Source organism: Lutjanus erythropterus, chromosome 14 (genome assembly GCF_056507025.1).
Source record: "Lutjanus erythropterus isolate fLutEry1 chromosome 14, fLutEry1.hap2, whole genome shotgun sequence".
Taxonomy (NCBI): Eukaryota; Metazoa; Chordata; class Actinopteri; order Lutjaniformes; family Lutjanidae; genus Lutjanus; species Lutjanus erythropterus.
In genome coordinates this window covers 32,806,791-32,831,188 of record NC_139330.1, presented here as the reverse complement: position 1 = coordinate 32,831,188, position 24,398 = coordinate 32,806,791, and the positions used below count along the sequence as shown (strand labels likewise).

At 38.4% G+C, this 24,398-nt stretch overlaps 2 protein-coding genes across 2 annotated transcripts; one reads left to right on the top strand and one right to left on the bottom strand.

Annotated features, from left to right (window-relative positions):
* Nucleotides 1-1,993: 1,993 nt before the first annotated feature.
* LOC146315768 (G-protein coupled receptor 4-like) lies at nucleotides 1,994-6,536 on the top strand. Its single transcript, XM_084736285.1, has 3 exons — nucleotides 1,994-2,176; nucleotides 5,738-5,922; nucleotides 6,032-6,536. Exons 1-3 carry the CDS (start codon nucleotides 1,994-1,996, stop codon nucleotides 6,534-6,536), a joined length of 873 nt encoding a protein of 290 aa, XP_084592411.1.
* Nucleotides 6,537-13,892: 7,356 nt separating this feature from the next.
* On the bottom strand, nucleotides 13,893-17,325 carry LOC146315767 (uncharacterized). Its single transcript, XM_084736570.1, has 8 exons — nucleotides 17,275-17,325; nucleotides 16,527-17,052; nucleotides 15,973-16,103; nucleotides 15,605-15,834; nucleotides 15,231-15,336; nucleotides 14,894-15,135; nucleotides 14,637-14,795; nucleotides 13,893-14,518 (listed from the first exon to the last, which is right to left on the bottom strand). Exons 1-8 carry the CDS (start codon nucleotides 17,323-17,325, stop codon nucleotides 14,392-14,394), a joined length of 1,572 nt encoding a protein of 523 aa, XP_084592696.1. The 3' UTR covers nucleotides 13,893-14,391.
* Between the last annotated feature and the right edge of the window lie 7,073 nt (nucleotides 17,326-24,398).

Genomic DNA, 24,398 nt, shown 5'->3' with positions numbered 1-24,398 from the left:
CAGACGTTTGCTTGCAGTCGGTGTAGTCAACAGGTTCCAGGAACATGATAAAGAGAAGACAGATGGTCTTCATGAAGCAGCTGATGGTGTCAACAACTTTCTAGCTCTTTGGGCTAATGCTAGCCAGCAACACAGCGCTGTTCACTCCTCAAACACTTTCTCTCAGCAAACTGCTGCACCACATCAGTCTCTGTTTCCACATGAGATCTTGTGAAATCCTGTTCCATTTGAGATCCCGTGTTCCCTCTGGTACATAATCTGAATGTAATAAGGCCTGGTTCTAATCTGGACCACAAATTTTAAAGTTATTTAATAGTCAGTGGTTCTTTAATGTGCATTATTTTCATTCATAACCGCTTATTCAGTAAGGGTCACGGGCTGCTGGACTCTATCCCAGCTGACATTGGGCGAGAGGCGGGGTTCACCCTGGACAAGTCACCAGTTCATCACAGGGCCGACACATAGACAGACAACCACTCACACTCACATTCACACCTACGGGCAATTTAGAGTCACCAATTAACTTAGAATGCATGTCTTTGGACTGTTGGAGAAAGCCGGAGAGAACCCACGCAGACACGGGGAGAACATGCAAACTCCGCACAGAAAGGTCCTGCCCCAGCAAGATGGGGGATTTGAACTCAGGACCTTCTTGCTGAGAGGCAGCAGTGCTAACCACTGCACAACTGTGCCGCCCATGTAAAGTAATTTAACTGATTCATTTCATTTTACATTAAAAAATGTTACAAAAATAGACGTGTGCGCTGTCAACTATAGTTCTTAGAAAGACTGAAAATTAGACCCTTAAAAACATGGAAAAGGCCAAGGAAATTGCAATCGGTGCATCTCTAGATCCAAGTACCGATGCCTAAAATGTTTTAGATTCATTAAAACATAAAAGAAAAACTCCAGGATGTGTCAGTGTAGCTTGAAATGTGTCTACAAACATATTTAGGCTCGATGCCTACATTAATTCATTAACCCACCTTTTCAGGCAGACTCGGTGTGGTTGTTTGGTCTGCACCAGGGTTCAACTGACAACTTTCACACCAGCTCAAATGAACCACAGTAAACAGACACTAAACTGAATATTCTACCAGCATTTGTTCAGTAAACCTTTTGGACTGTGTTGGACTCTGTGCTGCAGAATATTTTAAGATGCAGTCTTCAGGTGAAACTTGTGTGGTGCCCTTCTGATCTCTTTTTTTAACACCTTTGATGACATTATTAGCTGATATGAATTCTGCATTAAATTCCATGAACCGTTCATCATAGTCTTGTTGATAAAAGGGTAGAAATTAAATTAGCTTCATACTCAGTCTGAGTAATTGATCAAATTAGATGTCCTATTAAATATTTTATGTACCATAACACTAAAATCTGGATCTGGGCCTGTTGGCAGGAGTTAAGAATAATAATATCATAGAAATCGCCAATCTTTTCACTAATGGTTTTCTTCGCTTCTGTATGGCAAATGCAAGCATAAAATTTAAATTTAGCTGTTTCATAACTAATTAAAAACTCCCTGTAGTAGCTTTAACAAGCTAGTCAACATTGTCTCTCTCTTCCTCTCTGTGTAAATCACTCAATCTTTAATGTGACTTAGTGAAACTGATGTTACAGCTGTGGTGAGAAGGGTGGGGCTAATGCATATTCAAGAGGAAGTGTAGATTCTCATCAACCTACTGGATTCTATCACTTGTCATATTGACTACAGGCTGTTTGGATGAAGAGGACAAAACATCAGACGTTGATTCCAGCTTTTGAAGGTAAAGTACTATTTTCTTCTATGTAAAATGACAGAGCTTCAATATTTATATGAATATATCAAACTAAGAAGACACAGCATGTTTGATTGATATTGTTGTGGATATACTACAGTTGTACTGTATTTGTGTGAACTTCAGTGATGTCACTGAACAATGTTTGGTAGATATTAAAAACTTGTTCTCTGTCTATAACCTGATCTCTCAAACAGGTTTCACTCTGAAGAATGGAAGATTTCTACATGAACATCACCTCACAGAACAACAGCTATGATTACAGCAACATCACCTCCTTCTCCATCAGCAATTATTATAACAACATTGATTTCATCCATTTTGTGGTGACATGCACAATCATTGGTATCAGCCTTCCTCTGACCCTCGTGGCCATCTATGCTCTTTATTGTCAGGTATGTACATTATGACTGAGATTGATTTATTTACTGTCTGTGTCATGTGTCTGTCGTACAGTCTGTCCGTTCACATCTTCATCTGACTTGGGGTCGAGGTGTCAGGGGGCTGAGACAAAGTGTTGTAATGACACTATTCCTATCTGGTGCATTTTGAAGCCATTTTGTAATCCTGGCCTAAATTCCTTGGTCCGTGGCATCAGAAGTCAGATGATTACGTTGCCCAGCCGCTAAAACACACACACACACACACATATAGGCAAAAATTCAGAATTGGGCATCAAGACCTGCAGTGTAAATCCAGCCATAAAAAATGCATAATCAAAGTGAGTCTGCGAGGGAGTCAGTAAACCTCAAGACAAACCAATTACTTACCAATCACAACATCTTTTATCTGCAGTTGCTGGAAGCCAGTCTTCCCAGTTATACCTCACATGTTGATATTCTTGGCCATAGAGTGTGCACAGTTGCCACCATGACTCTCTTTACACACTCCTTCACGTCTCCCCGATCTTTAAGAGCCAGTGCATTTCTCTGTGAATTGATATTTGTTTGTTGATCAGCAGTACAACATGCCCTAACCTAAAAAAAAGCAAAGCAGAACAGAAATTTTTGGGATTAATTTAATAGCTTATCAAACTCAAATTAACAGTTGGGGTTTACCATGGTTTTCTTGTTAGTAAGACAGCTTCCTCCCCAGAATCATTCCCTTGGGGACTAGAGCCAAATGCATGAAGAATCTTTGGTGCACTAGGCAGTTCAGCTGGTCTACAATGACATAGCAAACATTTTACATACCGATAGCAGAAGATTAAACTCAAATGAACAATTCAAACTTCTTACTTCTTCCATGGCTTAACTTTTAGAAAGACATGTGCCACCTCATCTTCATCTTCATCTTCATCTTCACCTTCATCTTCACCAAGGAAGAGTATTTTCTTTGGTCTAATTAAATACTTGATGTTATTATAACTGAAAATGCAGATAAATATAGGAATGTAAAAATAAAACATAACTTACATTCTTTGTGTTTAACCCTATGAGGTCTAAGCCTATTTTTTTGCCTTTAGATCCGCCTGGTCTTTTAGTGTAAAAATGCTTGTAAAACATCCCCCCTATGATGCACAATAAAGATTTTAACACCTTTTTTTTCAGGACAACCTAAGCTATCAGAATATATAAGCTGCAGTGGTGTCACATTAATTGGAGAATCCTCCCCATCTGTCCCAAGGCCAGTGTGTTCAACAGCTTCTGGAAGCTTAAGCCTTGCCTCGTTGTAATCATCTACAAAATAACAAGTACTTAATGGTTCATTTTTTGTTATTCACGTGAAAAAGCTTAAACCCGACTGGATATATTTCAATAATGTGACTGTTTATTTCCCTAGAAATTGTGCATTTACATTTGTTTGTGATGACTCGTGCCTATTTACACATTCACCAAAGATTAGTCTCAACATGTACCAGATTCCACACAACTGTACTTACTTGATGTGAATATAACTCAGACCCTATATGATTTCCAACCTGCTCCAGGTTGTTCATACATTCTTCTCCGTTGACCCACTTTGATGATGCCACTTCAACTTCATTAGTTTTCTCAAAAATAACAATGTGATACCATTGCCTATATAAATTTAAAGACTGTCACTCATTTTCATGTTACTGTGTTTTGTCATCTATAAAAAACTGGAGAACTTGAGAGCAATATGAGAAGACACAAACACTCTAGTCACTTTAAGATTAACTGTAATAAAGCAATAATTGATAAATATTGTGATAAATACTGATTCTGTTTACAGTTGTCATATTTTATTTTTTTAAAAAGGTTACATTAGATAAGTGGTTCTCAAACATTTTCATGTCAACGACCCCCACATTGATATCCATGTGGTGGTGGACCCTGATTTGAAACGGTTTTGTGCTAGGGACCCCCAGATGATTTGTGTTGTGAATGATTTTCAAAACTGTTCCCATTTTAAGATTTTTCATAATTTTGAAAAAAATACAAAAAAAGACAAACAGTGGATCTACAAGCTCACAAAGAATCCAATGTGATGTGCTGTGAGCTTGAAGATCTGCTTATTATTGATTATCCAAAGTATAAAATAGGGTTAAAGTGGTTTGACTGATTTTGATGCTACAATCTTTGCTGTGGACCCCCTGACCCCACTTTGAGACCCACTGTATTAGATTACAAATGTCTACCATTTTTAATGATTTGCCATGATGATCAATGATTGTACTGTACCTTAGACGTTCTTATTGTTCACACCGGCCTGCACAGCCACTTCATAATAAACTAGTTAAACAGCCACATATGTTTTACACATAAAACCAATTATGTTTCGTTTTTTAACAGCTTACGCTAGCTACTTAGCCTCGTAGTTATAACTCCACATCCCATGCAACTAGCCCATTGAGTTAGCTTCACTCCTTTCTATAACCCGGTAACTAGACCAGTATTGTTTTTACTAGGGATGGTCTTGGTGACTAATTTCACTGTCAATTAAACGCAAATTTTAATTTAGACTAGCCGATTAGTCTAACACTAAGAAAAGACTCAGTGCTAGGAGCAGCAGCAACTCCTCTTGCTGGTTAATATCCGTGTGTGTGCTTAATGTGGACATGTTTCTCCAGACAAATGATTATATATCAGCTTATTCTGTCACAGTCTACATTCAACATTACTATATATTTATATAAATAAAACTGTAAACTCACCTCTGTTCTCTCTCTGCTCAAAACGGCGCATCCAGTTTTGTTCGCGCTTTTAACAACAGGAAGTAGCTAGAGCCAGTGAGAGCATAGGAAACGGGGTCACATGTTGTCGGATGGCCAATGGCAGCGAAGGACAAGATTGGTTGGTTGGTTGTCAGGTGGATGGCCATTCTGTAGTTTTATTGGTTGGTTGTCTGGGAGGCATCAGTGGGCAGTCTTAAGGACAGTGAAACATTTATTTCTCAGCACACAAACAAGAATTGTCCTGTAACTCAATAATAGGTAAGGCCAGGGCCATCTGTTTTAATTATTACTCATTCAATTCTGATAAATAAAGGTTTTCTGTCAGTGTTGGAGGATGTGATTTGGATGTGTTCGTGAGTTTGAATGCATTAAATTGACTTAGGAGTGGGGTGGTGGGGTGTGAGACACCAGTAAAGGTAGAAAAACATTTTAAAGATAAGACTTAAAAAATCTTTGTGGTTCACACTTAAGACAACACGTGCACCTGTTCATATGAGACAGATATGGGAAACATAAGCTCAGCCACAATTGGCCCACATGTGGCATGGACAGATCTGGGCCACATAGACCGAACCACAATTGGGCCACATGTGGCATGCCATCATGTAAACAGTGCCGTCATTGCCAGACCTGGCCCACATCCAGTTGACATACCACTTGTCATACCAGCAGTCCGCCAGCAGTGCCGACTTGACACCATCTGGCCCAGACCTGTCTGCTATGTGGGTCGGTGGATCAAGAAGACAAATGTGGAAGGAGGTGGAGTTCAGAACATGTTTACAACTGTTTGTTTACTTTTATCAATGTTTTCCTGCAGATACGAAATGATCAAGTTGCTCCGATCTACATCATCAACCTTCTCATCTCCGACATCATTCAGCTCTGCTGCTTGATTGTTTGGGTGGCACCTGCTACTGACAACATGAATAACATCACCCATTTCTCTTACTACTATACTCTGGTGGTCAGTGTTGTCTTCATGGTGTGCATCGCCCTGGAAAGGTAGCTATCTGTCTGTCCAGTATGTGTGAAGCTACTTCTGTGTCTCATCATTATATTACTATATAATTCTGAAGCTCCTCAAAGACTATGTGTCCATCTTGTATTACAGGTATTTGGTCATCGCCCACCCACTGTGGTACCGCTTCAGACGAACCATCAAGATCTCTGTGGTGGTCTCTGTCCTGGTCTGGGTCTTTTCTCTTGTCTTTCACCTCTCCTTGTTTTTCTGGCTTGATTTTAAGACTGACTCCATCATCCTCGGTGTCTTCTTCTTCCTTCCTCTCCCACTGTTCATATTCTTGTTGACTGGGACCCTCAAAGTCCTGTCTACCAGTCGTGTCCCCTCTGATGAAAAACGACGGATTGTGGGAACTTTGGTTCTGGTGCTGCTTCTTTACATGCTGCTGATCCTGCCCAACATCATTTGGTACCTGTCAGAGGTAAATCAACAAAACGTTACATTCACCGTCCTGTCTGACATCTCTTTTCAGTTGAGTCCTCTTGCAGACTTGACTCTGTATGTTTTCATGAGGAAAGGGACCATAGACAAGTTTTTGTCCTCTGTGTGTTGTTGTAGAATGGACAGTGATGATACCAACAGTTCATCAGTATGAATGATGACAACATTTACACAGTCAGCTTCATGTAGGCAGAGAGAGAGAGAGGAAGAGAGAGAGAGAGAGAGAGAGAGAGAGAGAGAGATAGAGAGAGAGAGAGAGAGAGAGAGAGAGAGAAAGGTGAGAAAACAGAAGTCAGCTTGTTCTGGTTCACTGTGATGCCTTCAACAAATGTAAATACCGTTTGTTTATATTAGTTTGATAACTGTAAGCTGATGCTTATCATTATTACCCTTATGCTACAAAAGCAAACCAGATATGATTTTATTAACTCACCTCGTTATAGCTGCCACAACTTCTTATCCCAGTAAATTATTTCTGTAAATTAACAGGAAATTGTACATTTTCTTGAAATCCAATTAAAAATCTGTTTCAAGACAAAAGTGTGAATGTTTGACTGAATTCAAACCTGATATGAACACAATGAATGAGGACATATTAAATGAAATGTACAAATGCAGTCAGGTCTGCTTATTGCTGTTTATCAAACTGTTCTTACAGTAACTTAACAAGTGTCAGAGACAGTGGGCCTCATTCATTAACATGTGCCTGGAAATGTTCTTATTGTTCGGACTAAACAAGTTCCTTCACAAACTGACCATCATGAAACGTGTGCACCAGCCATTTTTCTTCTGTCCACCGTGTGCATGTTTGTGAATCAGAGTCATTCTAAACACAAAGGCTTAAAACTCAAACACACAGTTAAAACAAGCAGCTGTGAATTGAGAGTGAAAGAGTTTACTGCAAAAATACACAAAGAAGAAGTGCTGAAGTGCTGTTTTTCTTTATTTGAATGACACATGCCTCAGTAAGCTCAGTAAACTTCAGTCTTGTTTTGCCAGTATAAGGTGTGTTATCAGCAAAGTTACCTCTATATCAGGCTCATTATAGCATTTTGATTTTACAAGGAAACATATTTTCATGTTTTAAATTGATATAATAATCACCATATTACTGAATAGAGAAAAACAGGAATATTGTTTAATGTGGAGTCATTAATTGTTTACTTGTCATATTGTTAGCAATAATTAAGTGTTTTTCAGCTGTGATTTTGAGAAGAATATTGAAGAAAATTTGCTTTATTAGTTCTACTAAGAGTGTTTATCCAAGCTTTGTGTTTGTAATTGTAATTGGTGAAACAAGTACTGTTTCCACATTAAAATAATAACAATAAGAATAATTTCGCTTTCATTGAGACAGTGAGTTTATAGGTTTAACATTACTGTGTGAATGAATATTTTATTGTTTGTTTACTCAAATATTGGTTAAAATAAAACAGTTAAATTTATTTTCATGTGTGACATTTGCACTGTGTTAACATATGCTAAACACATCTGCATATTTTGTTAAGACAAAGTGATTCTAACCTTTGAGAATGTTAAACTGACACTTGGAGACCTAGTCACACTCTGAGAGAGTTTCAAAGATGGCCACTCTTACAGTCATGCGACCAAAGATAGTCTGGGACAAATTCTGATGGTGTCAAAAATTTAGAACAACCATTTCACAATTTGACTGCTGCTGTGACCTACGTCTGTTAACCAACCTATTGGAATGTAGTGTGTGTTGGTGAACAAAGACAGATCAACCACAAACTGTATATTAAGGCACGAACATATGTTCATGTATGCTATTTTAGCATTTATGTACATGAACAAACTAAAGCTCTCTTTGTGAAAATGGCGTCCCAAGTAGGCATCTTTTCCCTCACCATGACTTCACCATTTTCCATACACATAAATACCACTATTGCAAGGGCTTGGCTCTTGCTTAACTTGATTATTTACCACTACAGAGCTGCAAACTCACATTGATGCCATATGTCAATGACATGTTCTTGTACATTGACTGGCGCCGCACGATTCAGGAGGTGTGATAATTGTATAGTCTACATGCATCAAACTTGATGTTAGATCCAAGTTTATTAGATCCATGTCACTCGGTGTGGTTTGCATTAAACTTGTAAGATTGTTGAAACCTCACAGTCTGTATCACTTCAAAGTCTTTTGTGTGTTCTCAGAGCTTTATTTTCTGTCATTTACACCTGTAATGTTGGCTGTTCAGACCACAGCTGGATGAACCTTAGAGGAGGAGCACTACATTAATTTAAAAAAAAAGGGCTGTGTGGGTTTGGGTAGGTATTAGGGAGACAAGGCAGCTTTGAGTAATGGATCGATGAGATTGGAGAATTATTAGCCGTAGTTTATTTGAAGGAACATGATATTATATCCCTAAAAAGTTATAACTGCCTTCATTAGTGAATGGTGCAGATTTATAAATTATATGGAGATATGGCTGAAAGCTTCATGAACTTTATTTAGATTTCTTTCTTACAGATCTTTACTCATCTGGCCTCTGCTCCCTCTACCAAGACCTTCCTCCTATCTTCTCACAGGGTTCGCTCTCTTTCCACAGAATTTCTCTCCTCTGTTTCCTTCTCCTCCTGAGTCAGTTAGAGGTTAATACACGTTTCTCCTCCATCTCTTCTTCTCTCTCTTTGATATTCCAGCCAATGACCCCTATTTCCATTTTTGTGAAACCACGAGAAAACACTCAACTGATGCATATTTGAACAGTGCTTACAAAACTGTCAGAGATGACCACAGAGGCATGTGCATAGTGTTGACGGTCACTGAATACAAGTTGTTTTGTGCCACAGTTTTTTGACAGATAAATCCTTTGGATTATATAATTGGACAGGTTGCAAATTGGTTTTTGATGCTTAGTTTTTTTTCTGTATCCTCAAAACATGTATAGGCATGGACCAAAAAGTAGAAAGCGGTAGGTCTATGAGGGGCTGATATGGAAAAACCAAGTACCAAACCGTGGTGGAGTCACTTTTGAAATGTAACTCAGCAAAATTTGTGTCTTTAACTTTCTGCCTCATCACCATCAAACTTGACATGAATCCCCTACCTCTAAAACATAATTTGTACCAGTTCCATTGGGGGTGTCCCTGGTGGTCTAGGGTTTTAAGGTGCTGATATGACTAGTTCTCAACAGTAAGTCAACATTGACCACAGGGTTTTCAAACAGGACCCAGGAAACCAAACCTTGGTCTCTTTGGTAAAATTCCTGTGTTTGTTTGAGCCAGTCATCTAACCTCCATGTACAGATGTTTGTTAAATCTCCCTAATGTTCTTCTGTGTAGATCAGATCAAAATGATGGCAGAATCATGGGAAAGGGCCAATTGACCCCCCATTTTTCACCCATGATTTGTTTTAAGTTGCAGATCTTTGTATCTCATGTTCAATCATTCCCATCCACCCTAAGTTGTTAGTTTAAATTTCCTTGTGAATCTGTGTGCATGTGTGTCATTATGTGGTCCTGGAGACACCAACTATAGCCGGAACCACCACAGAACTGGCTTTAAGTATTTTTTCTGGTGTTTATATATCTGTCTGTGGACAGATTTTGTCAACACCATAGCGTCACAACCGTCCAAAGTGCAGTCACGAAACTTCACAGGTGTGTAGTTGAGATTGAAATGAAGGATGAGCTTTAAGGTGGTAGTGGTCCAACTCCTGGGTACTGAGGACTAATGTGATAATGACATCATAAGCTGTATCTCAAAGTCTCCTTTAAGCTTACAGGCTGTTTCCCAGAGTCTCCTTAGCTAAGGGTCGTCTGAACCACTTGTAAGCTGTCCCCCACTGATGTGCTCTGTTCATCCTGTTCATCCTGTCACAGTTTTAGCTATATTAGGCTAACATTATGCTTTTCAAATGGACAGTTGCAGTATACTTCATGTCTGGGCTACCTGCAGAAAATAACATAAGATGCCTATTGTGTGATGACAACAAATTTGTATTCAACCTTTTGTTTGTATGACAACAAAATCATTCACCCATTTCACTATATTATTTACCCTGGCCTTTCAGGAAGTCTGAGACTGTGGCTTACATGTCTCGATATAGCCTTTGTTTTAATATTTTGTAAGCTATAGGCTACATATTTATTGGAAATATGACAAGGTCTTCTTTGGACTCTTAAGTAGATTAAGCAGATGATCTATAGTAGGTCTTAAGGCCACCTAATTTTCTACCATGTAGGACAGCCGATATGGCACTGCATTGCCTTTTCATCATCATCACCATAGAGGACACTTTAACACATTTTGTCTACTGGAAGGGAACTGTATAAGACATTTAACCATTTTTCGTCCACTGAAGGGCCCCCAAGGACCCTCTCTGAGTCCACTAGTATCCCCTACCACTGGTCTTCCAATGTTGCTTTGGAGGTCATATTCGATTAATTGATTGATACTTTGCAAAACTATAAATCATTAAAATCAATTTCAAGGGATAAAGGCACAAATGTTCGAGACTCTCAGATGTGAATTTCCTGCTTTTGTTTGTGTTAAATTATAGTAAACTAGATATTCAGAACTGTTGGTCAAACTGTCTGAATGCTAACTTGGCTTTGAAAAATTATCATGAGCATTTTCAACCTTTTTTCTGATATTTCTGTGATCAAACAATCAATCAGTTAGTCAATAATGAAAAAGAGTAAGTTGCACTCATAGTCCACATTCATAGCTGACCTGATGTAAACAAAGTCTGGGAGCAAAGTATTGACAAGATCATCTTTTGTCCACTACAAACGTTTGCGGCAGGTATTAGTCTTATCCGGAGGGCTACTCGTCAACAAACACTACTGTGGCTGCAACCTAAAAGTAATAATGTCTCCATTTAGTGACTGGACAGGTATAAATAACCAGGTTAAACACTGTGACATGACTAGCAGGTGTATATTTACAGCAGAGCCTAGTTTTCTGTAAAAATCAATCACATTGTGTGACAATCTTTTGACCTTGATGTGTGATAAGACTGACTGGGAGGGCTGGGCTGGCTTTTAGCCAATTTTATTTTCATTTTTTACATCTCAGAGACACATATCACAAAATCTGGACAAATTAAAGCTCAGCTATCTGCATGACTAGAATGCCACTTAAAATAGGCAGGGGTAACGGTTGTTAAGGATAATAATTTGGTGCCCTCTGGTGGCACAAATGTAAACTGCACAATGTGAGTTTGGACTTCATACAGCACACATGTACTGTTTTATCAGGCGCTATAAGGTCTTATTACATGGCTTTGTTAAATATTAGATTCTGATTGGTGTATAACAGACTGTTGCTATGACAAAGAGACAGTTGCTATAAACATAGTTCTGATCATAGACTCTGGAGGAGAAATAAAATCATTTTTAAATTAATATTTTGAGTCAATTTATTTATTTATATTTTTAAAAATTGACAGTTACCATGTAACAAGCAGGATAATGTACAGTGAACAGGTCATTATTGCTTATATTTGCTTTCCGTCAGGGTCCTACATTATTTTGCAACAATGATCTGCTCACTTACTTGGTTTGGTAAATACTCAATTCTAATAAAAGATTATTAAAAGATTCATTAGAAATTTTGATTAAACCTTAAATACAGACTAAAAACTTCTGTCGCTGACATCAACAGATACCCGGACGATCTCTGCATCTTTATTTTCCCTAGATTCAATTTGAACTACAATGCAACAAGATTGTATAACAAAAAGAAAGATGATTTTGTTACAAAAGTGTGAATCTAACCTTTCCTGTCAGTCTATAATAACATTAGCACAGCAGCCAGAACAGGCTGAGGTCTGCCAACAGGATCATCATTATCAGATTACAAAAAAATAGTTACTATTATCATCCCAGATTACATTTGAAAAGTGTGTAATTATATTACACAAAATAGTACACCTGTAGTTTGTACCAGTACTGTTCTTGTGAGTAATTTGCTTTGATCAACTACTGAATATGCAAAATGCATTTTATTTGCATTTAAAATGTTTTAAGATATTTAAAGAGAAAAAATAATATTTGTGGAATCAATTTCTAATAAATTATAATATTTTCAATGCTTAATTTTGAAGTAATCCAAATCTATTCAGATGAGATTACATATTTAGTAACCCTAACCTTAACTCCAACAATTCAGTCACATGACTTACTTATTTTTACCCAAGTAAGCAGCTACACAGCATTCAACTCTAAATAAACTTTCAATATTGGTTAGAGTAATGAAAAAGTACTTGTTATCATCATAGTAATGTTTCTATTACCATTAAATATCAGCTACAGTAAACTGGTCAGTTTTATTTTTCAGATTCAGGTGAATTATCAAGACTTAAAGTAAAATATGAATTAAAATATTTAAGCAAATGAGTGTTCTTACCTCATCACTCTATTTTTTATCCAAATACTTTAGTAATTTCTTATAAATTCTCTTTTATACTGAATGCCATTGAAAACAAAACTAGTTTTATGTCTAGTACAGTATGTTAAATACAAAATCTCATGTCACTTTAATGTTTTGTAGAACTCAAATGGTGAAATTGTCACAGTGGTGTTTATTCTCCCTCTTTGATGGAGCAACGACTCAGAGAAAAATATTCAGATGTTTCAGTTTTTTGTGAACTCACCAAAGAATCTTTCTGTCAGACACATCAAAATAAACAAAATTAAAACACACACAATATGCCAATTAGAATGATTTATTAAAAATAGCAGTGTTGCAAATTCATATAGCCAATGATCAGATTGGTAAAGAGAAGAGATGGATCATTCACAACCAGATTCACAGTCAGATTCACAGTTTTGACCAGATTAGAATCTCTAATTAAAGATGCATGTTTTTTTTTTGAGTGTGGGAGGAAACCGGAGCACCCGGAGAAAACCCACGCAGACACGGCGAGAACATGCAAACTGCACAGACAGGAGCAGCCTCTGCTGTCGAGGCCGCTCCCATCTGTGTGAGGTGACAGGCTGATCACCGCACCACCGTGCCGCCCTGTAGGGCTGGGTACCATTTTTAAAAGGATGATACCAGGACTTGCACTCTTAGGCTGGGCTGCACCAACAAGGATTAACTTTTAAACCTAATTAAATCATGGTTTGACTTTTTATCGTGTTGCACCAAACTTTTAAACTAGCTTAAAATGGAGAAAGGTTAAATTTAAACCTTAGTTTAGTTTTTACTCCAAACCAAGACTAAATTTAATTTTGTTGTACCAAACCTTTAAACTCTAATTTAAACTGTCATCCAGTAGTAACTTTAACAGGGAAAACATTTTTTGGTCAAATTAATTAATTGGTCGGCTCACACTCACATTTACACCTACGGGCAATTTAGAATCACTAATTAACCTGGCATGCATGTCTTTGGACTGTGGGAGGAAGCCGGAGCACCCGGAGAGAACCCACGCAGACACGGGGAGAACATGCTAAGCACTGCACCACCGTGCTGCCCGTCTGCTCTGTATTCAGTTTTAAAATTGAATACAGAGCAGATCTTGATTGTTTCACCTTTTATATTTATTAGGTCCTGACAGCATTCAAATTAATTTTTTCACATTTTCTTTATTTTAATTTGGTTATGCAAGCATTTTGATCAAACTGTTTGGTTCACATGAATAAACTTGGATTTACTAAACCAAGACAGGTTTTTAATTGTGCAACAGAGCTCTGCTTAATTCAAAATTTGGATTTTCCTGCTTAATCTAAGTTTTGTTTTCTTTTGGAACAAATCTTAGAGTACATTAATCTTTGTTGGTGCAGCCTAGTCTTAAAGTGATACCGATACCAATAAAGTTGTTATTTGGTACCTTTATTTGCCCTACTTATGTGAATGGAAGTGTTCCTGAAATGACATAACATACAAACACAACACTACAAATGTCTTTAAAGGTTTTGAGAAAACAAAGAGCAGACAGGGAGGGCTGGATATTGATACTTGATACCTGTACCAGTACCCAGCCCTACTGATATCTCACTGTCTGCTCTTTGTGTTCTCTCTCTCCTCTCCTATCACGCCTTCGCGGTCCTCAGGATCTTCTCCAGCACACGTCGGTCCTTGTCAGCGATGATGTCTCGCCACAGATCGTTGAAGTCCTTGTGAAGGGCCAGTTGTTGGAGGACGGCGTGTCCGTGGGGCCTGTAGAGAGATACGCTTCTTATTTAGCACCTCAGTGTTCAAAGCAAAAGACTGAGCAAAAACAATTTCTCACACAAACCACAAAATTCATCTCATCAGACATTTCTTGATAACTTACCTGACTTCGGCGGCAGCATCCAGGGACATCTTGCTAACGGCCTTCAGGAAACGTTGGGCAGAGCTCTTTCCTGCTGTTAAGATGGAATCCGCTCCCAGTCTGTCAGCCAGCAGGTGGAGATGCTGAGCAGCACCGGCTCTCACTGCTGCACATTTGTGGCTGTAGAAGGACAAAGACAAACCAATCCATTCATATCTCATTCCAACTGAATGCAACTAAACTTATTCACAGATTGGGATCCTGCGATGTGGTCGTACCTCAGTCCTGTGTTTAGCAGAGGGGTCAGGACTCGACCTGAGCTGCAGTTCAGCACCATGGCCTCCAGGGCTATGTTGGCCTGCTGCTGAATGAAGGCATTTCCAGACGCCTGTGCGATCTTCAGCAGCAGAGCGATGCCTGTCCGCTCCACCTGAGGGTCCATCTCTTTCTGCAGGTAGATATATAAATAACGTAGGGTGTCCATCGCTGCGCAGGCGACTGAAGAGCGCAGGTTTTTAACCTGGAGAGTAAGAAGGAACATCGTCAGTCAGCGGTCACACTGCTACAAACGAGAACAGAAACACAGAGAGACAAAGAGGAAAACGTCTTACTTACTTCTTCTATGAGAACCAGACACACTTCATGAAGTTTGACCATCAGCGCGTCCGGATGGTTTTGAGCTAAAATCCGGATGGTTCGCAGTCCCTCGGTCTTCTTCTCCCTGTGTTTAGATGACAGTGTTATTAAACTGTTCTTTTATTCAGAAAACACATTAACATGATAAACCTTCAGTTCAAACCGCTGCTGCAAATTCTGTCACTGCTAAACATAAACAAGCGCTAATTTGCAAGACTGCAGACTGAACATTGAAACTGGGAGTAATTGTTGAAACACAACATTTCTTGCTGCCCACAGCTATCTCTGTTTAAAACTATGACTATTCCTGACTGACTGTAAAATCTTTTTCAGCATGGTGTTTAGAGTCTTACCAGTCCTCAGTGTTGATCATCTTGAAGCATGTGGACAGACCCTCCGTAGGGTTAGACAGCCGCGGGAGCTGCTCGACTTCCTGGCTGTCGGCTGTCTGGCGGGTGCTGTCTTTCTTCATGCCTCCGTTGCTGGTCTTGGCGGGCTTTAGAGTCGTCCCGCGACGATGTCCTGTTTTCTTCTGCGGGGCACGATTTGGGGGAGGAGCTGGTCTGACAGGCGTCACTGCAGGCACAGGTGTGAATTCTGGATCTTGCACGTGGTCGTTCTTGATGGTATCCTCCCTGCGTTCATGGCTGTTCATCCTCGTGTTCTTGTTCTCTACATTCAGTTGTCTTTTTGTCTTCAGTGCTTCGCTCCTGACTGTGGGGTTCCTTTTCGGTTCCTTCGGCGGTTGAGGCGAATGGTGGACGCCGTTTACGTTGAGGTTTTCAATTCTCCTCTGTATTTCCTCTACCTTACCTTGAACTGTTTGGAGTCTGCATCCCCATACTTCTTTGTCTGTTGAGATTAAGATTAAAATACGTGTCAGTCACATTTCTACCTCCAGTGAGCTCCAACCAGGATTTCAACATTGAGTTCTAGTTTGTTGGTATTAAAATATGATCTGTATCCAGATAAGTTACCCAGACTGTTTTACGGATTGCGTTTACACCAGACACAGACTAGACTCAGACTTGCTCCAGATTTCGTCTGGAAGATCTGATCACGAAGCGTTCACACCTTAACATTAAGGTGTGTTTTTCGTTATCTGGATACAGATCATATTTTAATACCAGGTGTAAATGGGGTGTAACAGACTGAGACCAGCAGGTTTAAATGATTCTAAGCAATAATAGAAACCTCGTTTTTAAAAATTCATTCAAAATTCAAAGTTCGTAGCTCTGCCGTTATGACTCATCAGTTTGTAATAGAAGAACTTACCTGCTCCACCGACGCATGTCATCATCACGGGGAGACGGGACAGTCTTCTTGGGGGTGTTGGAGGAGGTGGAGACGGGGTGACGGGCGTCTGAGGAGGTGACACCTCAACTGGACTTTCGATCAGTGTGATGTCCCTCAGCTCATCTGGAGTGTGAGCATCCAGTGAGCTGATGGAGCTCCGGGGACGAAGGTCCAGCTCCTCATCCAGTGATTCAACGCTCCTCTGGTGTGTTTGGGTCTTGGCTGTCTCCCCGTTATAAAAAGTTCCATGTTCAATAGGCTTGAGCCTCCGTCCTCGAACTGAGGACTGAGGCCTTTGCCTGTGAACTGCTGGGGGCTGAGGTGGAGGGACGGGGTCCTGCTGGGTGGAGATTCGCAGTCTCTCCAGCACAGCGTTGGTGCATCTTCTGTTTTGTGCATACAGCCTCTCTGACTGACGTTTGAGAGACTCTATCTCAGCCCTCTGCATGTCCAGGATCTTGACCTCACTAGTGTAGACATCTTGTCTCTGGTAGTTATCAGCTCTCTGTCATAAATAAGAAGTCATTTCAACAGTTAGTTCAATTGTCCATCCAGAAAAATGTGGTTTTAAAGACAGAGAGAATATAAAATACTAATATTATTTTATTTGGGCCAATAATTAATTACACATTAAATCACTGAAACAATCAGATGTTCTGTATGTGTCTCTGAATAACATTCATATAAGAACAGCAGAAAGTTTGTAAAATAAAATAGCTGTACTTACATTGTCACCAGACCTCCTTCTCCCAAATAGATTGGCCAGAAATGGATCCATAGTTTTCACTAAAAAGTTCCCGAAGTTTCACTAATGAACAGGTTTCTCCAACAAGAAAGTATCACTAACTTTCACTATCGACTGTTTCTCCAACAAGTAAGTTTGTCCAACAAGAAATATTTTCACCAACGACTAAGTTTCACTACAGTTTCTCCAACGAGTAAGTTTGTCCAACAAGAAATATTTTCACCAACACTAAGTTTCACTACAGTTTCTCCAACAAGTAAGTCTGTCCAACAAGAAATATTTTCACCAACACTAAGTTTCACTACAGTTTCTCCAACAAGTAAGAAAAGATATGAGTGTTTGTCTGCTGGCTGTTAGTTTTTTGGCCTTGATGTGTCACACGTTCTAAATGATGTCACAGTGAGACCTGAATGCATGAATTAGAACTCTGCAACATTCTAGATTCTCTTTTTCCATAAAAGGAAAATGTCTGAATTTTAAATAAAAACAAATATTTCTGCTGCTGTTGTGTGAAGCTGATAACCTGGTTTTATTTCACAAAGTGGTTCGGTTTCAAAGAGAAGAATAAAACTGAGTCAAACCCAGTTTCACCTGCTCACAGCGTGTTCACATCTTTCATATAAACTCCTTCACTCTGTCCAAATAAATCTTTACACCACATGTAAAGACATCCACCTTTCTACTTATTTTATATTATTTCATTACGTGGATTCAGGTTGTGGAGATGTGTGATCCCTAAACCTGATTTAGACTTTGTAATGATAAATTAAAATAACATAAATCATTAAGACATAACAGCTTGGTTATTAATTACAGCACCAGTCAAAAGTTTAGACACACTTTTCATTCTTCTAAGTCTTTTTTGCTTTATTTTAATTCTTATAAGAAATGGTTGTGATTTTACCAACAGTGTGTAAAGCAAAATGTAGCAGCTCTACAATATGAAAGAGCAAAAAACTTTGTTCTGTTGCAGGTTGACAGGTGCAAAAGCACTTCTTTTCACATTTTTTGCTCACATCATTCCATGTAATTCCGTACTTTATATGTTTTAATGTCTCCGTTACAATGTAGGAAAACAAACACTGAATGATGAAAGACTTTGACTGATACTTTATATGGTTAATACATCATTTACACATGATTTATAGATCACAGTTATAAGTAAGGCTGGGTTTTGTCCAGAAAGTTTTCACTCCTGGTACAGATAACGATATCTTGACTTCGATACTGAATGATACTTTTTTCAATACCATTTTTATAAAAAACATTTTAACAAAATGAAATAACAGTAAAATTACACATCACAGTACACATCTGTAGTTTTATTTTTCAGCTCCTTGTTACACACTAAACCCTTAAGCCCTCCTCTGGCATTTTTCTCTCTCTTTTTTTTTTATTTGGTGATCATTTTGGCTGTGTTACAGCTTCTGGCATGAATTTTTATAAGAAATTATCTTTTTAGTCAAATTTTTGAAATCCAATATCTTTTACTCTAACATGTCATTTATACTCTCTTGATGCATTTTGCACCCTCTGGACACCTTCGTGCCAAAAATGTACACGCACAAAAAAACTGCTATAAATCATCATACCTCAATATTTTTTTCTGCTTTTTTTCAGAAACATTCACTCATTTTCAGGATTTTAATCCTTTAAATGCCAGTTTAAGAATTTGAATTATTAATGATTTATTACATTACATTAATTATTTATTACACCACATCCATTACAATATAAAACCATGCATTTTGTAATGTCAGCATTTCATTTTGAAGAAAAGTAGTGATATTTGACATTTTTATTGTATTCCACCAGATTCAACTGTTTTCCTATTGTAGGCCGATGTATGAAATTCTTGTATTTTTGCCAGTTATATTATGGAGCCATGTGACTATCAGGGGGCGCCAGGAGTGATTTGTTTGTTTGTTTGTTTGTGTGTGTGTGTGTGTGTGTGTGTGTGTGTGTGTGTGTGTGTGTGTGTGTGTGTGTGTGTGTGTGTGTGCGTGTGTGTTTAGTTTAGTTCATTTCCAGCAGCAGACCAGCAGGTCCTGCAGCATGTGACACTCTGCTCTCTACAAATGCACCTGTTACACTTGGTGCAGGTGGTAGAAGGGTTAAAATCCTGAAAATGAGTGAATGTTTGGTAGTTTTGAGCAAGTCTGAAGTTGTTTAAGTGAGTTATGAAAAAAAAGTACTTGCTCACTTACTCCTAATGTATTGGCAGAGTTAGAAGGGTTACTTTATTACATGTTAAAAAAAATAGTAACCTAATGCAGTATCACAATATCAAAATAATGTAACTTGATTACTTTTGGATTATGTCTAATGTTAGCGGTTGTTGTGTTTAGCTCATATTGGCGGTTTGTTTGTGTAGCTATCAGCTGGTCTGTGTAGCTAAAGTTAGTGGTTGGTCTTAAATGTAAAAATCCCGGTTTGTCGTATTTTGGTTTTCTGTGAAACCACTTGGTGAACTACATCTCCCATCTCGCACAGTATGAGTCATCAACACCCACCTCACTGCACCTTGACTCTCTGTAGGCTCAACCTAAAATGAATTAATCTTAACTTTTGTTTTGGACTATTGGAAGTGAAATAAAACCTACTTTACATGTTAGCTACTGTTCTGCAGCTCCACTTCTCTTATTGTTGTAGAAATGACATGACACAACAAAGTTCTCTCCATCAGATGTTCATTTATTTAGCAGTAACCCACTGCACCTTGACAGACTGTTAGCTTTGGTCTGTTCTTACTGACTGTCATCTGTTCTGTACTCAGGCTTGAGGAGTAAACAGAAGAAAAGTTGTCTTATGTCCTTTTATGTCCATTTTTGTCATGTTATATCCTTTGCGTCATTTTTGTCTTGCTACATCTTAATGGGCCTTATTGAAACTAAAGGAATTCTTCTTATCATTATTATTATTATTAGGGCCCAAGCACCGAACCAACAGGAAGTCGGTCATTTTGAATTTTGTGGTCATTTTTGGCAATTTTTGACGTTTTCCACATGTCATATTTTAACAAACTCCTCCTACAGGATTAATCAGAACGGCTTCAAAATCACTGTGTATCATGTACACAACTTTGTGATCAAAAGTTATCAAAAGATTGCGCTCTCTTAGAACAGCGTGGTCGTCAGGTGGCGGCGAAGTTTGATGTCTCACCATGAAACACAAAATTGCTATAACTTTACCATAAATGGTCCGATCTGACTGACACTTAATATGTTTGTTAATGGTCCAGCCCTGAACGTATGGTGTGAGTTTCGTCGATGGGTGTGGCCCAATGGTTTGGCCACGCCCTTTAAACTGCAGCATGCCACATAGCAAGTTTCGCCAAAGTAAATTAAAATTGGTATGTACATGTATCACATCCAGACACACAAAAAAGTCTCTGGATCCATTGGCCAAACCCAACAGGAAGTCAGCCATTTTTAATTTTGCGACCATTTTTGGCATTTTCCACGTGTCTTATTTTAACGAACTCCTCCTACAGAAATGTTCCAATTGATGTCAAAACTGGTGTGTACCATTCTGACAAGTGTGTGATCAACAGTTGTTAAAAGGTTTGGTCAGCGTTAAACAGTGTGGCTGTGACGTGGCCTCGAATTTGATGTCTCGCCATGAAAGACGAAATTGCTATAACTTGGGTGTACATGGTCTGATCCGCACCAAACTTCAGAGGTCTCATTAAAGTTCCAGTCTGAACACATTGACATGACAGTCATGAGACATACTCATTGCGCCACCTAGTGGCGACAGGAGGCAACATCATCTGACATGCTACTGGAATTATCAGATGAAGAAGAAAATTGTTTGGGGGTTTCCTGGCAGAGATCTGCACTTTACTGAGTGACCTTTTCTAGTCAAGATATGATTCAGAGCAGGTATTTAGCAACAGCTGTTGTTTGCATGGCAATATGGGTAAAATCTTATATCTCAGTGTATATACATTTACATGAAATTGTACATTTTCTTGAAAACTAATTAAAAATCTGTTTCTAGACAAAAATGTGAATGTCTGTCTTTGACTAACTCACTTAATTAAAACCTGATATGAACACAATGAATGAGGACAGTTTGTCTGTTGGTTGACAAATCTGTGATATGAAAAAAAAGACATCATAGTGGGTTAACACCTGAGCATATGTTAACATTTATGTATTTAGGTCTTTAAAGGTGTTAAAGTAAGGTCTTATGATCTATTGCTAGAAGTGTTATACTGCTCCATCTGCAATTTTGCCTGATGTCAGTGGGTTTTATGCCCACTGAAAGTTGGGGGTGCAGTGACGCCCCCAGTTTTGGGGCACAGCAGGAAATATGCAGTTGTAAAATAGTCATACACTAATAAATTTTAATTGGCATTTCACAGGAAAGGAAAATAAAGTTATATCATGTGCTATATTGTTTCATTTTCATGCAGATAGTGCCTGTTTTGTTGCTCGTATGTGTTACTGGCCGAGTGCACCTAGTGCTTTAATTAATCAGTTAACAATCACAAAGTGCCATGAATTCAAACACCTGTGATTATTTATGCTCTTAATACAGTAACTTTTGGCTCTATCATCTGAATAACACAACACAATGTCTGCCACCTGCTTTGTGTGGAAATACTTCTAAATAATAAGGCAGGAAGATGTAAGATGTGTGGAGGGATAAAATCTGCTGGACTGAAGTTTGTTGCGACATTTGGAATATCAGACAGAATTCTAGATGAAAGCCCAAAGCTTCATGAACACTGGATTGATACTTTATCTACAACAAGGTGCCCCTATAGCTCATTTGTGCCCTCTGTCTGGAGGCTTTTAGTCCTCGGTTCGATTCCAACCTGTGGCTCACTTGCTGTGTCATCCCCTCTCTCTGTACCCTCTTTCCTGTCATATCTTCAGCTGTCCTTATCAAAATAAAGGTAAAAGCCCTAAAATCCAATAAGAATCCTACCAAACCCTCACACAAGTGACTGGGAGTTTTTTTGTTTGTTTGTTTGTTTTCTTGGGAGTTTTGCATTTTAACTTGGAATGATGATTGACTTCATTAAGCCGACTATGTTGAACACTGAAGTGCATGGTGCAATCCATCTGCAGCAGCCTCTGCATGCACATGGGATGTGGACTCTGTTTCAGCTCAATATCATGACTTTGAAAACACCAAATGACTTGTTTTAACTAATTTCATTAGTTTAAAAACAAAGATTGTAAAAAAAAAAAAAAAAGCTGTTCAGTCAGACAGGCTGAACTTGGCATTTTATCCTCACATGCAGCTGCAGTGAAGATCAAGCTGCACACAGTCTGCACAGTTTATATTAAATTCATTATAATGTTAATTAATATTGAACTTGCGTACTTGTGCCTCAATAACAATTATCAGTACAACTCACTAAAGTCATCAGGTTTGGAACCCACATATATTGGGATAGTGTGCCTCTTTTACCTGGATAAAAAAATGTGTCATTTTCAGGAAAATATGAATTCCTAACCCTCATCTCATCACATCTTAACATTATAATGGCCGATAGTTTTTGACCCCCAGTGTTAAACTCAAGTTGGTGCCTATGATCCCATCACACACACATGAATGTGTCTCCAAGCTAACAATCTACAGTGAAGATTTAGGCTGAAATCATGGTGCAGCATGCACCGAGCAACATGGAGACATTTTATGCTTTTTTTTCCCCTTTTGTTTCTTTATGTTTGGAAACCGCTCACAGCAACTCTGTTTTCCTGTGGAACTCCAGCAGAGTTTTGTGGACTAAAAAACAAGGGTATGTAGATAATGACTGAATTTTCACTTTTGGGTGAACTATCCCTTTAATGCATTTTCTTTAGATATCTCAGGAGCTATTCAAGTACGATGTTAAGGTTGAATTTACTTACTGAACATAACTGAAAATATTATGAAGTGTAATGTATATCGTGACATTTCATGACCGTTGGACTGTTGATTACAAACAAGCAATTAAATGCAAATATCTCAAGCTTTAAACACTGTAACAGACAATTATCACTATTTTCTGACATATAATAGACCAAACAATTAATCAACTAATTGAGAAATTTACTGACAAAGAAAATAATCATAAAAGCTGATTTTTAAACATTTTCAGAAATATCCATATACATAAAGAAGGATGAAAGAGTCAACAAGTAAATGATGTCAACACACGAGACAGAAGCACCAAACAGTTCTAATGAGTCTAATGGAGTTTTTCTTTTGTGGGTTTACTTTAGTCCGCATGTTTATCTGGGAGGGAATTATATATATCAACCACATCCACTTTGAACTACATTACAGCCATGTTAGTGTTGTTTTGCATCATTAATACTTCATGTTAATGTTATTGTTGAGCTTTTAGTGAGAATTTACTGGAAGAAAACACATAAGATGGACCAAACCAAAGATTAAGGTCAATGAAAGAACAATTTAAATAAAATAAAAAAGTAGGGGTTGAGTCTGAGGTTAGAGTTCAGGATAAGAGTTAGGGGTTAGGATTGGGGGAAGAGTTTATTAAACTGATGTGGACTCAAAAAACATCACACACATCCAAAACTGATGAGTACTGGGTGTTGGACAGTAGAACAGGTACAAAAATCAAAAAATAGGTCCGCACACCAGAAACAGCTCCTTAAGACTTTTGTAATAGCATCACCACATGTGACGTTTCGGGCACCAGCCCTTCATCAGACATGAACAACATGAGAGGACACACCTCCATATATACAGCCAGTGGTAGTCACCCCATAGATCATGTGATCACAGATGCATATATACAAAAACATACAAAACACAGAATAAAACTACATGATACCAAGGAATATATATACACAATTCATTTACCTTGGAAAAAGGACATTTACGAGCATATATTACAATAATATGGCCAACAGTGCCGAGGGTAACATCTTGAATATGACGTCAGAGAACATCAGGTGAAAAAATGTTATAATAGCATGTAAAGATGGTATATAATAGGTTTTAGAACATTGCTTTTTTTTTTAAATAAAGGTGTAATAATACAGAAAGTAGCGATACTTCATGAGATGTACCACAGATATAAAATAGAGGTTGAGCAGCATGTGAACATCTCTCCCACAGCAATAAAAAAATACATC